This window comes from Mastacembelus armatus, chromosome 11 (genome assembly GCF_900324485.2).
Source record: "Mastacembelus armatus chromosome 11, fMasArm1.2, whole genome shotgun sequence".
In the NCBI taxonomy this organism is placed as follows: domain Eukaryota; kingdom Metazoa; phylum Chordata; class Actinopteri; order Synbranchiformes; family Mastacembelidae; genus Mastacembelus; species Mastacembelus armatus.
This window is the reverse complement of record NC_046643.1, coordinates 7,419,696-7,433,916: the sequence shown is the minus strand read 5'-3', so window position 1 is coordinate 7,433,916 and position 14,221 is coordinate 7,419,696. Positions and strand designations below refer to the sequence as shown.

Genomic DNA, 14,221 nt, shown 5'->3' with positions numbered 1-14,221 from the left:
AAAAATAAAAAGTGCAACATTAATTAAAGAATTGAAAAGGAAGTGTTCTCTGTTTCTTGAGCTCCTCTGTCCCTCTGACCTGGGAGGTGTTATACTGGGCGACTCCTCACTAGGTTTGGCAGGAGCCGGGGCTGATGGCTCCTCATCAAGGTCATAGGAGAAGAGGTGGAAGGGTGAGTGGGGCAGGTAGGGCAGGCGGTCAGGGGAGGGACAGGAGCTGCCGCGCGATGGTGGACTGACCTCCTTGGCAGCAGGAACAGTGACGATAGATCTCTTCCTGGCCATGAGGGTGGCCAGAAGGGAGGGCTGGGGTGGGGGACTGAGAGGGGAAGAGATGGAAGGAGAAGAGATGGGTGTAGGGGGGGAATATAGGGTGGGTGCTGGAGGTGGGTCAGACTGATTCCTCTGCTCAGCCTCTTTAATATTCTCCTTCCTGGAAGTGACGGTGATGGACTGAAGGGTGGTTCTGTGAATAACGGATGGAAAATGCCTAGCCAGGCAGGAACAGAGGAATGGGTTAAGAGGAATAAATAACTGTGCAAATTAGAGAAATAGTAGGATGTGTACCCTACTGTAGCCCCTGAAACTGGGGGCACAGTATTGGGGGCACAGTATTGCGCAGATACTAAACGCTACCAAGTACACAGGCTAAAAAGAGATCAAACCAACCAGATATACAATAGAAATCTTTATATAGAGCCTCTAGATATAGCAGAAATGCACAGGATATTATTTTTCTCTTTTTTACTATTATGCACAGGACATTATTTCTTTCTCTTTTTACTTATGTATTATTATGCCCTGAAATACCTGGAGGTGGTCTGATCAGACACTGTATCAACCCCCTCCTGCTCATCTGAATCAGACTCAGTAATTGGAGTCCCCTCTTCCTCCTGCTCTATCCCTTCCTCACATTCCTCCTCTCTGCAGAGGCAGGGTCGACAGGTAACACATTTAAAATAAGGTTTGAGGGAGAGATGGTGTAATACATGAGACCAGAATGAAAATGCAAATAACCAGACCTTTGAAGAAATACAGGTGGAACAGATGAAGGAATAAATACAGGTTTAGATAAGTTTGATGAGTGGAAATAATGTTTATGGACCACCAAACCACACAAACATTAATGATGCTCTAAACAAGAAAGCAATGAGGAAGTTACAGAAAAAAATAAAGACAAAAAAACACAGAAATGAAATAGAAAAAAATGGAGGATGAAACAGTTACATAATTTTACATGCACATGTATGATAATAAGGACGAGAAAGGCGAGTGCTGAGAGTGAAATAAGGCATAATTGAAGAACTGACTTGACTGAACAGAGATAAGTGTCACCAAACTGTTTTATATAGCAAAACTAGCTGAGCCTTGCAGTTGAGTGAGCATGTGATGCTTGGTGATATGGGACAGCCAGTAAAAGTGGTGTTTATTTTTCTGTGTGCATGCATAGCATGAAGGAGGACGTAGTCTCTGACAAAAACAACTTCCTCCCATCATGTCATTCAATAAACCATATCCAAACAGGTTCTCCCACAGTTATAGACATTTGAGCTTCCAAGATACTTATGTTCCCTTGTTTGTGCACTCTTAACTCTCTTTAATACTAGCTGAAGCATGGGACAGCATCTGCTTTGGTCTTGTTACACACTGATACAGGATGAAGAGATGAAAGGAGACACATGATGGGAGTGGAGGAGAGATGACGCAGAGAGGAAAGTTCTACCTGAGGTAAACAGCTACAGCTGGCTCCAAATTCTCCTCTTCGTGCATACACACACAGCACTGAAATAAGCCTGTGGTACTTTAATTATGTGTATGCTTGTATTAGAATTACAAGCAAAACCTGAAATATTGCGTGGCTGCTGAGAGGTATTTTATTTATTTTAGTGGAGCCAGTGCAGAATAAAAAAAAACACACAGAGTGCTCCATATCACATGAGACACACTAGTAGCTGTTACAGGATGTAGGTCAGGAGGGGCAGTAGCAAAACCTATGAATAGGGCCACAGAGGTCAACAGATGACCTTTGTTTAAGTGACCTTTGAACTTACATGGATGGAAGGAAACCTGACAGCGCTCTGGAGTACAACAGGAACAGTATAAGATAATAATTTAGATCTGTGCGTCTCAAAGGTAACACATTTAACACTATATTTAGTGCCTACTGAAAACCATCTAATTTTCCCTTGACTCTGTTTTTATACTTTTAAAATCAACATTTGATTTCTGACACTCTTCAATCTTGCCCTTCTCTCACCTGTCACTAATGTCCTCAGCTCTCTGTCCACCGAAAGGCTGGGAGCCAGCTCTCTGCGGGGAGGCAGGGCTGCAGGGTGAAGCGTGACCAGATCGCCCAAGAGAGGCTCTGCGGCTCCGCCTCCTCTCCAGTCCAGGCCTTTTGTCCCCTCCCCCAAGGCTGGCTCGACGGCGGTCACGGTGTCCTGTTGGTGGAGGCTGACCGTCATTGTCACCATCTTCATGTCGTAAGGTCATCTGGAAACAGTTGTTTATAGTGAGTTGAGAGTGATGACAGTTCCATCCATCCATCCATGTTCTTCCGCTTATCTGGGACCGGTTGTTTCCCATAAATGTTGTAATAAGCAAAAGTACCAGTACTGTTGTAAACTACACTGTATTCAGTGGACTTTAAAAAAATCTTCATAAAAGGAAAAAATCTTGTGTGATATGTCTATTTTATGACTGAATATATTTGTTTATGTCTCAAACCTCATAGATGTTGAGCTGCTCAACCAAGTCCAGATCAGTGCCTTTTCGCCCCAGGTGTCTTTGGGATACTGTTTCAATGTTTTGTTCCTCCAAACCATCCACCATATCATAAAATGAATCCTGGTCAGGCAGAGCTGCAAGGGTCTGCAAAAAAACGAACAAAAAAAAGTTCTCAGGGTGTAACAGGTTTAAAGTGATAAAATCCAAAATATTACATGTTCAGTAATGGCTGGTTGGCATGGAAAGCCTGTGAAGAAGTATCACTAGAACCTAAAATAGTGATAATAGTGACCCAACACACATGATCAGAAACCCAGGGATATCCAGTGCATAACAAAACTGTAAAGAGAAATGTGAGTAATTACTGAGGAACAAATGAGGAGCAAACCACGAACGACCTTGTGCTTAGTTCATGAGTAATTATTGGATAACTCTGACTTATATAATTATAGTCAAATATGAGTGACTAGATAACAGACTGAGAGATACTATAATTAATGAACTTTTCCACATTAAGCTCATCAAATATTTAAGCTTCCTTATTGGTAGTTATAGTCATTAGTTATCACATTTCTTTTTAAGATATCTGGAGCTACTAATGATCCATTAAGGACTCATTAACTATTTATTAACAATTAGGTTGTTCCTGACTCATTCCTCACTTCTTACCCTTGTGCTTAACTGAACATATTATTCAAAAATGAAATGAATATAGAATACAAAGGAAAAGATATGTAATTATGGTCATACCAAAGGTATATTTTCCTGTATTTAATGAAAAATACATTCAGTATATAAACACAGTGGATATGGATACCTTATTGATGAGGGTCATGGCATAGACCAGCAGCTCTGTGTCAACTCCATCTTTCTCCTGTAAGATCTCCATAGCATTGTACCATGGCTTGCAGCCTGAAAACCAGTCCGTTAAAAACTGAGAATAAGTATTCAACCAAACACTCCTTTCTTTAAATTAATTTTAACAGCCAGAGCAAAGAAGCAAATATAACAATTAATAAGAACAGGTCGTGGCAAGTTGGGTCTTCTATACCTCTCTTGGCGTCCACACAGGTGATTGCTTGTATGAGTAGTGGGGCATTGGACTCCGAGTACTCCACAAAGACAAGCAACAGCTTCAAAGCTGTTTTCACCACCAGGCGGAACTGGCAGGGGAACACAAACTATCTTAGTCAAATGACAGACAGGTTTTGTTCCTGTAGTCATATATTTGGAGGTCTATAACTGCCATTTTATCCCTGCGCATAGATGACCTTGACCTTGATTATTAGGTGCTTGAGGACTAAACAGTCTTATATAGTATGTTGTTTTGAATGGCTCAATGAGGAAGTATTTAGTTAGCGGGTTGAGATAGACAGTGTATTTTGTGTATACTGTATGTGCTATGATATGTCCCCATTCATTATAAATAAAACAAAATTAAACAAACAAATCAGTGTAAAGAAAGCAAAGAAAGATAATCATGGGGTCAAAACAGGCACATTCAGTTCAAAACAGAAGTGTTAAGAAATCATAAGAAGTAATGAAAATGTTTCTGTGGGGTTGGGCTTGACTTAGTGTACCTTAGAGCCAACAAGAGTGTACAGCCATTGGATTGTCTCAGCGTGAGCAATGACACCGTTCATCCCATCCACATACAGCATGATCTGCCCCAGAGCTGAGAGCCGAGAGAAAAGACAAAAAGTTAGAGAGTTAACTACAGAAAGATGATTCACTGCCATCTGTAAACAACCCAAGCAAACTGTGTGCAGCTTGATATAATCCCTCACACATCTCATCTGCGTAATCAGCACTTAAACCAGCTCTCTACCTTTATACTACTTGAGTAAAAATAACTTGAGTACTCATGTTTCATTTTCAGCTTTTGCCTCTGCACTGCTGCCTCCTCTGTGTGTCACTAATTCTTACTGTATTTCCTATTATAAGGTGAGACATATCATCACTCTACTTGTATTGCTTTCCTCCGTGGTGGAGTATTTACAGGAAATTCTATAACTGCATTTAAAGACCTTTGCACTTCATAAAAGCAGATTACATTAATGTTTTACAGTAAAAATTCTAGTTGTTTTATCTGATCTTCTCATAAATTCATCATAACATGAACATGAAAAGAGTTTCTGCTCTGTTGTAGCTAATAAACATAAGATAACAGCACAAACTACAGTACATTACATCCAAATCATTAATAAAAGTGAAAATGAAAAATCTCATCTTGATTATATAAATATAAAACTTTATAACAGGCAAACAGCGAACAAAAACAAAAACAAAAAGACAAAACAACTACTGTTGTTTGGGTCACATTTTTGTAACTTTATAATTGGTATTTTATCCCTGTGCATGTATTATAATACATATTTAATCAATTTGACTTGAGGTGCTTCTGAACTAGACACTACAATTTCACATGAAATATTTGCAACCAGGATATAAATAGACCACAGTCTTATGCATTTACAGCATGCATTGCACAGGATACCAATCATAGGTCACAGGGACTCAAAGTGAAAGTGAAAGACACGTCTCTCTTTGACTGTATTAAACCAGAAACTAACGGGCAAACAGACTGCATACAAACTGAGAGAGAGAAGGACAAAACAACTGCTCTGCATCGTGCTCAACCATGTTTTTGGACTCAAACTTGAAGGCTGAAGTTATAGGGTCACTTTTTGGACAAACCCTACAACTTTATGATCATAGACATGGTAAAATACAAGACATTTTGTCTCTTGATGAGTTTTTTAAAAGCACCATCACTGGGAAACAACAGACCTATGCAAACAAGCTTTTCATTGATGAGAAAGAATTTTTTGACCCAAAGTTTGACTACGACTTCACTAATCTCACTGACTCAGCTGAGTGTAGGAGAGGTGATGAACTTTATGAACGGCCAAAAGGTTGGTACCGGATAGCCTTAAAAGTTCGAGGTAAATATCCAGATGGGGACGTTTGGCTGGGCACTGATGGATGGAGGAGTCACTCTGTACCTGGAGAATGGCCTGTTTCATATCATGGAACAAGTTTAGAAGGAGCCAAAGGCATCATCAAGAGTTACTACAGAGCAGGAGACGGGGACATGTATGGAAGAGGAATCTACTCAACACCAGATATACATGTGGCTGAGAAAGAGCAGTATGCCAAAACCTTCACATCAGAGACAACAGGGAAATGCTACAAAGTGATTCTCCAAAATCGAATCAATCCTAAAAAAAGAAAGATCTGTAAAAAATCAGACTATTGGCTAATTCCTGTTGACAAAGGAACACCTGCCAAAGAGGAGACAAAGATAGTGGAGAGCTCCATTCGACCTTATGGCATTCTGGTCAAAGAATTAAAGAATGATGACGAGGACAGTGACAGTGGCAATGATGCTGGTTCAGTGGGTATTACACTTCTTTCATTGTTCACTGCTTTAAATAGTATCTTTAATTAGAGTCAAAACAAGTGTCCCTGTTGCTCCTGGGGCTTTCATGAATCAGTTTTTATCTGGGGTGTAAGAATTGCATTGATTTTATGATGTACTGTGTAGAGTAATAAGCAACACTGGTTTCATTTGAAGTTTGAAAGTATGTTGTACATGTCATTCAAAGAATGTTTATATGGTATTAATTAAAATCAGAGGGTTTTTAACAAAGAGGTGATTGGGGCAGACCACTGGATACAGTACAATACCTTGGCTATAAACATGGATAAGTATAGCCACCCTGATTATGGTTAGATGAAGAACATGGTTTCAGTTAAATGCTAAAAAACACTTTGTGCTTAAAGTCACTGCTTCTTCACACAAACCCCAAATTTGTATTAAGCAGACCATGACTTTCCTTAACTGTACCTTAGTGCTGCCAGTGTTTAGTAATGATATGCTTCTTTTGACCAGATGTTGTGTTGCTAGACTGGATTATGACTGGGTTTGAAATGATTAGGATTCTTTTTTTTTTGTGAGAGATTTCTGTAGTGTTTTTTCTGTGCTCTAATAGATCTGTAATTGGGCACATTATGTAAATTGTGTTTTTATTTTTTAAGATGCATTAATATTATTTCTTAAAAATAATAATTGTGCCTCTGGTCATTTCATTCAGGGCATCAGTGTCCTTATGTTCCACCCTAAGGACAGCTTGGCACCTTTCTTACTCAATTTTATATTTGAAATAAAATTTGAAAATTGACGTTGCAGCTTCACTTTTTTGGACAAACTCTACATACATGACCATACATGACATGTGGGCAAACATCTTGTCTAGATATTGATGCACAGACGCCTTTGCACTGAAGACAACAGGAAAAGGCTACAAAGGGATCTTGCAAAATCAAATTAATCTCAACAAGGGACAGATTTGTCAAAGCTCATGCATCTTCATTAAATTGGAAAATGACATTACAATGTAAAAAAAAGGAGAAACAATAGCTCTGTTTAACTTCATGGCATCAATGTATTATAAAATAATAATCAACATCATCAGTCTGGGGAACTCAATGTAGTCACTACCTAAATATTTATTCATATCAAATCATTTTCCAAATCTGATGAAATTATACAAAATTTTGTCATGTCTATTTTTCATTCAATAAACACTAAATATTTTTTATATTAATCATAATATCCATATGTTCTTTGGCATGCCAATAGAGCAATAGATCTGGGGGAAACAGAGAGACTATACCTCTTAATATGTAGTTCTGATAGTTCTGATCAGCCTCTGCTCCCACCTTGATGAGACATGTCAGACCTTCAGCCATCACAAATTCGTGGACCAGATCTTTGTCATCCTGAAATAAAGTAGAGAGAAAGCATAGGATGAGTTAATGCACTATACCCTAGCTGCATATGTGCAGAACCACACAAAAGCATAATTCAAATTTATCCAACTGTACTGACACAGCATTCTCTTTTGTTACCACATGGGGGCAGAAAAACACAGGATTAGGCTTAAAATTAATAGTACAGAAACTTTCAAGCCCTCACTGCATCTGGACAGCTGATAAACACACACTGTCAACAAGCGCGTGTTTGCAATCTGATGCTTTTGACGTATCATCTCTTATAACAAAAACAAGACTCCCAGGATGATGAAAACACTAAGGTTGTTATCTGACTAATCTGAACGGACTCCAGAAGTAATACTGCCTTCAGGTGCAGCATGTGAGTTCTGTTATCTTACGTATGGATTTTTTACTCATTCAAGTGGGAGGAAAATAAACATGAAACTATGGAGAAAGCCGTGTCATTGGCACAGGAGGCGTTGAAGACGGATGCTTAGATTTCTCAAAAGTCACTGCATTTTTCATCAAGCACTACAGGCTTTGTTGGGGCCATCAGTGAGTGTGAAAAACACAAACAATAGTGACTGAATGCTGAAGTAGTTTAAGCAATTTGAAAGTTCTAACATTACTGCTTTGTTTGCTGAACCATGTGTAATTATACTTAAGTGTGTTTGTGTGCTCCAGAAAAAGCCCTTGGTCTTTTAAATGGCTAACTCTTCCCATCTCAAAATAAATATTCACACACAAATGCAAACACCCTCACCCCCCCACATAGACCTATACATACTCACTCACACACACACACACACACACACACACACACACACACACACACACACACACACACACACACACACACACACACACACACACACACACACACAGTGCTAAAACGCCACGTTGATGGAGATTCCTCTCATCATGGATGCTCACAGTGACCACAATAACCAACTGTATTCAGCAACAACAAACTGACAGTAATTGCATGTGAAGTGTGTGTGTGTGTGTGTGTTACCTGAAAAATTTGCTTTAAAGAAAACAGTGCCCTTCTCAAGTCACGTCCATTGGAGTTATATAGTCTTTCTGCAGGGAGGGAGAGACAGAGAGAGACAAGTGCTTTTCATTCAACAAGCATTAATAAGGCTTACTACATTGATACAAAGAAAAATGACAAAAAAATAAAACCGTGTTTACACCGGAAGTAAATCTTTGGGACAAATCTGTTTGCATTGTTTATTCCCCTGCACACCTTTCATCTCTTACCAGTCTTGTCAATAAAATTTGTTGGTAAAATGATTCTCAGCTGTGAAAAAGTTTCCGAAGAGGTGGAGATGTGAGAGGAACACGGCGAGTCGATGGAACTAATCACACCACACAGCCCTGATCACCTGAGGCAGGCACTTCATCACACACTTTGACCATGTCCTCACTCACAAAGCAACATGTGCATGGTCTCCCTCCCTCTCTCATTCACACACACACACACACACACACACACACTCTCTCTCTCACTCTCTCTCTCTCTCTCTCTCTCATATATCTGTGTTTGAGTACTGTGATAGACATAATGCATTCCCCAGACCATTAGCCTAACCTTGACTATCACAACTAAATGCCTAACCCCAACCTTACCCTAACCTAACCTAAACCAAATTCTAACCTTAAACCTAAAACCAATCTTAACCCTCAAACAGGCGTCTAAAACAAGTGAGGATTTGCCTAAATGTCCTCACTTTGACAGAATAATGCTCAAAATGGTCCTCACAAAGACAGAAGTACACACACACACACTGCAGTGGTGATTAGAGCTGTATTGGAATGTTAATGAGCTGCTGGCTGGGCTTCAGTGGTGAGGTATTCAGGTCACGACACGGAAAGCACTCAGGACCAGCAGTACGTATACCTTCACACTGATATGTGACCATATTAGTTCTGTCCACAAAGACATAATTAATATACATCTACTTGTATAATAATTTCGACAGGACCTTAAAATATTTATTGTGATTGAGAGCTCCTACACAAAATTATCTTTGTATTATTGTATTATTAATTTCTTTCTGTGGTACTAAATGTATCATGAGTTTTGTGTTATTATCATACTCCAGTGTTTATTACCACAACTCTCCCTGTCATCCGTCTCTTAGGTATGTGTTAATGTATATACAGGGTTGACATTTTTTTGAAACTATACTCAGATATTACAGAGCTAGAACAGCTCTATGATCATTTAAGACTGCAACATATGTTGTACTAGATTTTACCATGCACTGCAATATCAGTTTTAACTTTTATTTTTATATACACAGTCCTATAATAATCCGAGCACAGAAATAATTTCCCTTGGTGCTATGCATTAAGCTAAAAGTCTGTAATGTCTATTTCTATGAGTGAGCAGTTGTGTATTCAACTTAGTGTGAGCAGAGGGGTTTGGGAAAATGTGCATGCAAATCCAGAATTTGTGCATCGGTGACAAATCCTTCAGTCCATCAGAAGGGAGGGGGCTGGTTAAAAGAGTATCGAGGTAAGGGCAGGACAGCATATGCACCCCCTGATGTGGGCCCAGACGTGGGCTAGGCTGGCTGTGGTGCCGGCCAGTCTGTCCTGCTGTCTGAAGCACAGTGGTAACCACTGCTAAGCTAGGCAAAGCTAACCCAAGGCCAGGGTCAAACTCATTACCATTATGCAAACAGATGAAGAATTACAGGCCTGTCTGTCCCGCCATCTGCAGGATGCGTTCCATGAGATCAGCAGCAGAACATGATATACATCTGTGATAGTGCACAGTGGAAATAGGCAAATCACCTGAAACATTAGTGCTACGAGGCAGCCGGCATACAAAAATAATTATGTATCTCCACAGCCACCAAAAGAAAACTAAAAAAAAAAAAAAAAAAAAAAAAGAGAAACATTGATATACCATGATATCATAAAATACTGTAGATGGAAAGGAAAGCAAAAGTAAAGACAAGGGGCGACCACAGAGTGAAGGCCAGTTGCTTCTGGGTAATCAAGGCAGAGGAAACAAGTGAGAGCTGTGGAATTCCCCTTCCAAAAATACACAAACTACATATATGCCTGTACCATGCTATTTGAGCAAAATGTTGATTTTCAACCTTTTCGGAGTTTGAGCAACTGGTTGAAATATGTTTAGTTTACAGTAAGGTGGTTGTAGGGGACAAACTACAACAGCTTTCTAATGTCTGTGTCAAAACCAGTTGACTTCACATTTACTGAGTCGCATTAATCTAAGTATCCATCATACACAAGGTATTTATTATTTATTTACGTTTTCCAGGAACTCAAGTGGCCACTTACTGAGGCAGGAAATCCTCCATCTGTCCTTTGAGAGTCAATGCTAAATTCAGACAATGACACATAGTATTTGTGGGCTCTATCAAGCCTAGAGTGGGGCTATCAGGGCACCACACTATATGCTTGGTATCAGGAGCAGGTCAGCAGAAGTGACAAGGCTTCAACTTGGCCTGATTCCTTCTGGTCCAGTTTTGTGTGAGAAGGATCTCATTTGTGTTAGTGTCATGATTTAACAAAACAATCACACAACATGGGTCATATGGGTCAATTTAATAGTGAGGTAAGAGATGAGACAGAGGTTCTTTACTTGTTTTTTCAGACTTGCATTCAGGAACAAATTAACTAAAACCTCTTAAAATGTTTTTTGAATTGCACAGTTAAACCAACACGCCGACATTAATGTTGCTATGGCAACACGAGGTAATTACCTTACTGTGTCTAACAATGCCCTGTCAGCATAATTACCCTTGTGCTCCATAGTAAAGAGAGTTTGACTTCCTAAATAATCAATTAGTCATTCTGCCACTGGCACAAAGGGCTCCAGGTGTCTTAACCATGCATGTTGGCGTGGTGGGACATATGTCAAACAACTCACTCTCACCTTTAACCTCTGGGCCAAACAGCAATAGTACAGTGCCTGCATTTCTCTAGAAGGAGACTAATTATATGCCCCCCAATGGTCTAATGGGAGTAAGTGAAGAGAAAGGAGAGGAAAATAGCAAAAACATGGTTTCAAGGGGAGATTTTGCCTGTACACGTGTCTTCTGCTGGTCATTCTCCTTTTTTCCTGGCCCTAGGTTTTATTATTATCACAAGAAAAGCTAAAACACTCACTGGGATGTGTCATTGTGGCTGGTGTACATTGTGTGTGTGTGTGTGTGTGTGTGTGTGTGTGTGCGTGTGTGCGTGTGTGTGTGTGTGTGTGTGCGTGTGTGTGCACTCATGCATAAGCCAGTGCCTGTGTTTGCTGAGTGCAGACAGACAGATGAAGGAAAGACAGAAAGGCACAATTCATTTATAAGTTCGCCCCAAAGTTTTACTGTTTTGTTTTGGAGAACTTCAAGTTCTTGTCCACACAGTTTCGCTATGACCTCACATGCACTGCAATATGTTACCCTTAACAAGTCATTTAAACCCATATTCCATTTTAAAATCTTAACTTTCAACGTGACGGACATAAACACTGTAAGCTGTCCTCTCAAGGAGACTAATATATAATAATATATAATATATTTTGTATAATAATATAATAATAATATTTTCTACATTAATAGCAAGATGACTGATACTATTAAAGTGGAAACCCAGTCACCCACCCATATGATTTAATTAACTACATATATCTTGAAAAGATAAGGTGTTTAAATGATAAAGATCAGTTCTGGATGAATTGAACCACTTATTTCCTGCTCCTCTCTTACGGCTATTAGGCGTATTCCCATTCTACCACCTACCCTTTAACCTGAAAAGTTCAAACAGAGACATCATTGCTTCTCCTTGTTCCCTCTCTCTCTCTCCCTCCTGTCCTTTTAATTTTCTTATCTCATCCTTGTTTTTGCTACTACATTTATGATATTGGTGCTCTTAGAAATGACAGGTTTTACGTTATGTTGGTTGTCAGGTCCTCTTAAAATTGATAAAATGGAAAGTAATGAGTAAAAGCAAGGGGGAAAACTAGCAGCATTACTTATTTTCAGTTGGTTATGATGTCGTCACTTATTTTATAAATTTGTGTTATTAAAACTCTTGAATCCATCTTCCTTTAATTATATTAAACATTCCACCAAATAATCCTAACTTAGGAGTTTCTACCAGTACGTCGTGCTGCCTCTATAATTAGAGTTTTACCTAAATAGTGCTGTGGACACTGGTGTTTACTGTAATTTAGCTTAGCTTAAATTCTCATGGGGTTTATCACATCCTGAACACCACCGATGAGGACAGACATGAAAATCTATTGTAGCTCACCCATTTATCATCCAATTAGTGTTAAAAATCCCTCCAGAAAAAAACTCAACAATCAGATAAAAACCTGCTGTAACGACTTCATTGAGTGGAAAGAACAGACGATATATGAAGAACCTGTGTGAGTGTTTATGTGGGTGTCCACTGAAGTGGAGCAGAGTTCCTTCAAACATTTGTTTGGTGTCTCACTATGGGGACCTTTTCCCATAGTGTTATCCTCTATATCATTACTCCAGCCAGTACTGACTGGCAGTTGTGACGCCTGTGTCAAGGCGGAGCCCATTCCTCCTCTATAGAATGGGTTAATGCAGCATCATTCGTCATTCAAAACCCTCTTCTTGCTTTACTCAGAAAGCTTCTTTCTCTCCTCACAGCTAGAGACAGCTCTGTCCACTGAGCTAACACCTCAGTAGACAGTTAATCTAGCTGTCAGCCACCTAGCCCAAGCCACCCAAGCTAACAGCATTAGCTACACTCCACGTCTAGCACAATCGCTAGCCACCACCTTAAAAACCCATATCACCTAACCCTCGCACTTTTGCACAGGTCGCAGTTAAACCAGCTGGTGTGCTGACATTCAAAATCCCTCACTGCCCAGCTTCTTAGATGGCTGTGCCAAGCCAACCAGGATGACAAAACCAGCCAAATCAATGGCCCAAGAAGTCAGGCACACCCCCAGTGGCAATCAGCCCCACGAGTACAGACACAATAAAGAAGCAGCTATTGCCTCATTAAAGAGAAGGGGCATTCGCACAGCAATGTATTTAGATCACTGGCTGTTGATGGTAAGCTCAGAAATGCTAGCAAAACAGCACACCAGAATAATAATGGGCTGCCCCCAATATGCAGATTGGACTCTCCAATGGTGGTGGAACAAATCTGGGTTCACTTTAGCCATTCACACATTGACCTGTTTGCCTCAAAAGAAAACTCTCGGTGCCCATTGTATTACTCCCTGAGGGACCAGAAAGCTCCTCTGGGAATAGACAAGCCTACAAGTGACAGCAAGGAATACTCTTGAGGAGATATACGAGGCAGCAAACTTCATAAGGTATTACAGGCTGCATCGTCCAATGGCGCACACTGTCCTGAGTCTGGACTCACATCAGTCTTTCTAAGCTGGCAGTCAGTCGTAATGATAAGCTTATCTGGCAATACGGGAGTCTGCATATCCCCATAGTGAGACATCGATACGAATGTTGAGGTAACTCACCCATGTAACCCCTGTTCTCTGATAACATGAGTGAGGCGTCTCACCAGAACACCCACCTTGCGCAAAGCGAGGAAGAGGTGAACTTATCTGAATGACGAGTGATGATGCTGCATCAACCCCTTTTATAGAGGAGGAATGGGCTCGGCCTCGATGCAACGGGTCGTGATATCGAGGCTTCTGAGGATAATGCTGAGGGAGCGTTCTCCATAGTAAGACGCCTCA

At 40.1% G+C, this 14,221-nt stretch overlaps 1 protein-coding gene across 2 annotated transcripts in view; it reads right to left on the bottom strand.

Annotated features, from left to right (window-relative positions):
- Positions 1 to 14,221, bottom strand: part of fhod3a (formin homology 2 domain containing 3a) — a 48,323-nt gene that overhangs the window by 13,085 nt on the left and 21,017 nt on the right. Inside the window, exons 4-13 of one of the 2 annotated variants that reach the window (XM_026300335.1) lie at positions 8,522 to 8,589; positions 7,407 to 7,512; positions 4,308 to 4,402; positions 3,779 to 3,890; positions 3,545 to 3,639; positions 2,728 to 2,871; positions 2,258 to 2,493; positions 2,052 to 2,078; positions 811 to 924; positions 80 to 490 (exon numbers count right to left, since the gene is read on the bottom strand). In XM_026300335.1, the coding sequence (XP_026156120.1) occupies positions 80 to 490; positions 811 to 924; positions 2,052 to 2,078; positions 2,258 to 2,493; positions 2,728 to 2,871; positions 3,545 to 3,639; positions 3,779 to 3,890; positions 4,308 to 4,402; positions 7,407 to 7,512; positions 8,522 to 8,589 (1,408 nt within the window). The remainder of the gene's footprint in view (positions 1 to 79; positions 491 to 810; positions 925 to 2,051; positions 2,079 to 2,257; positions 2,494 to 2,727; positions 2,872 to 3,544; positions 3,640 to 3,778; positions 3,891 to 4,307; positions 4,403 to 7,406; positions 7,513 to 8,521; positions 8,590 to 14,221) is intronic. The other variant, XM_026300334.1, reaches the window with a different exon arrangement.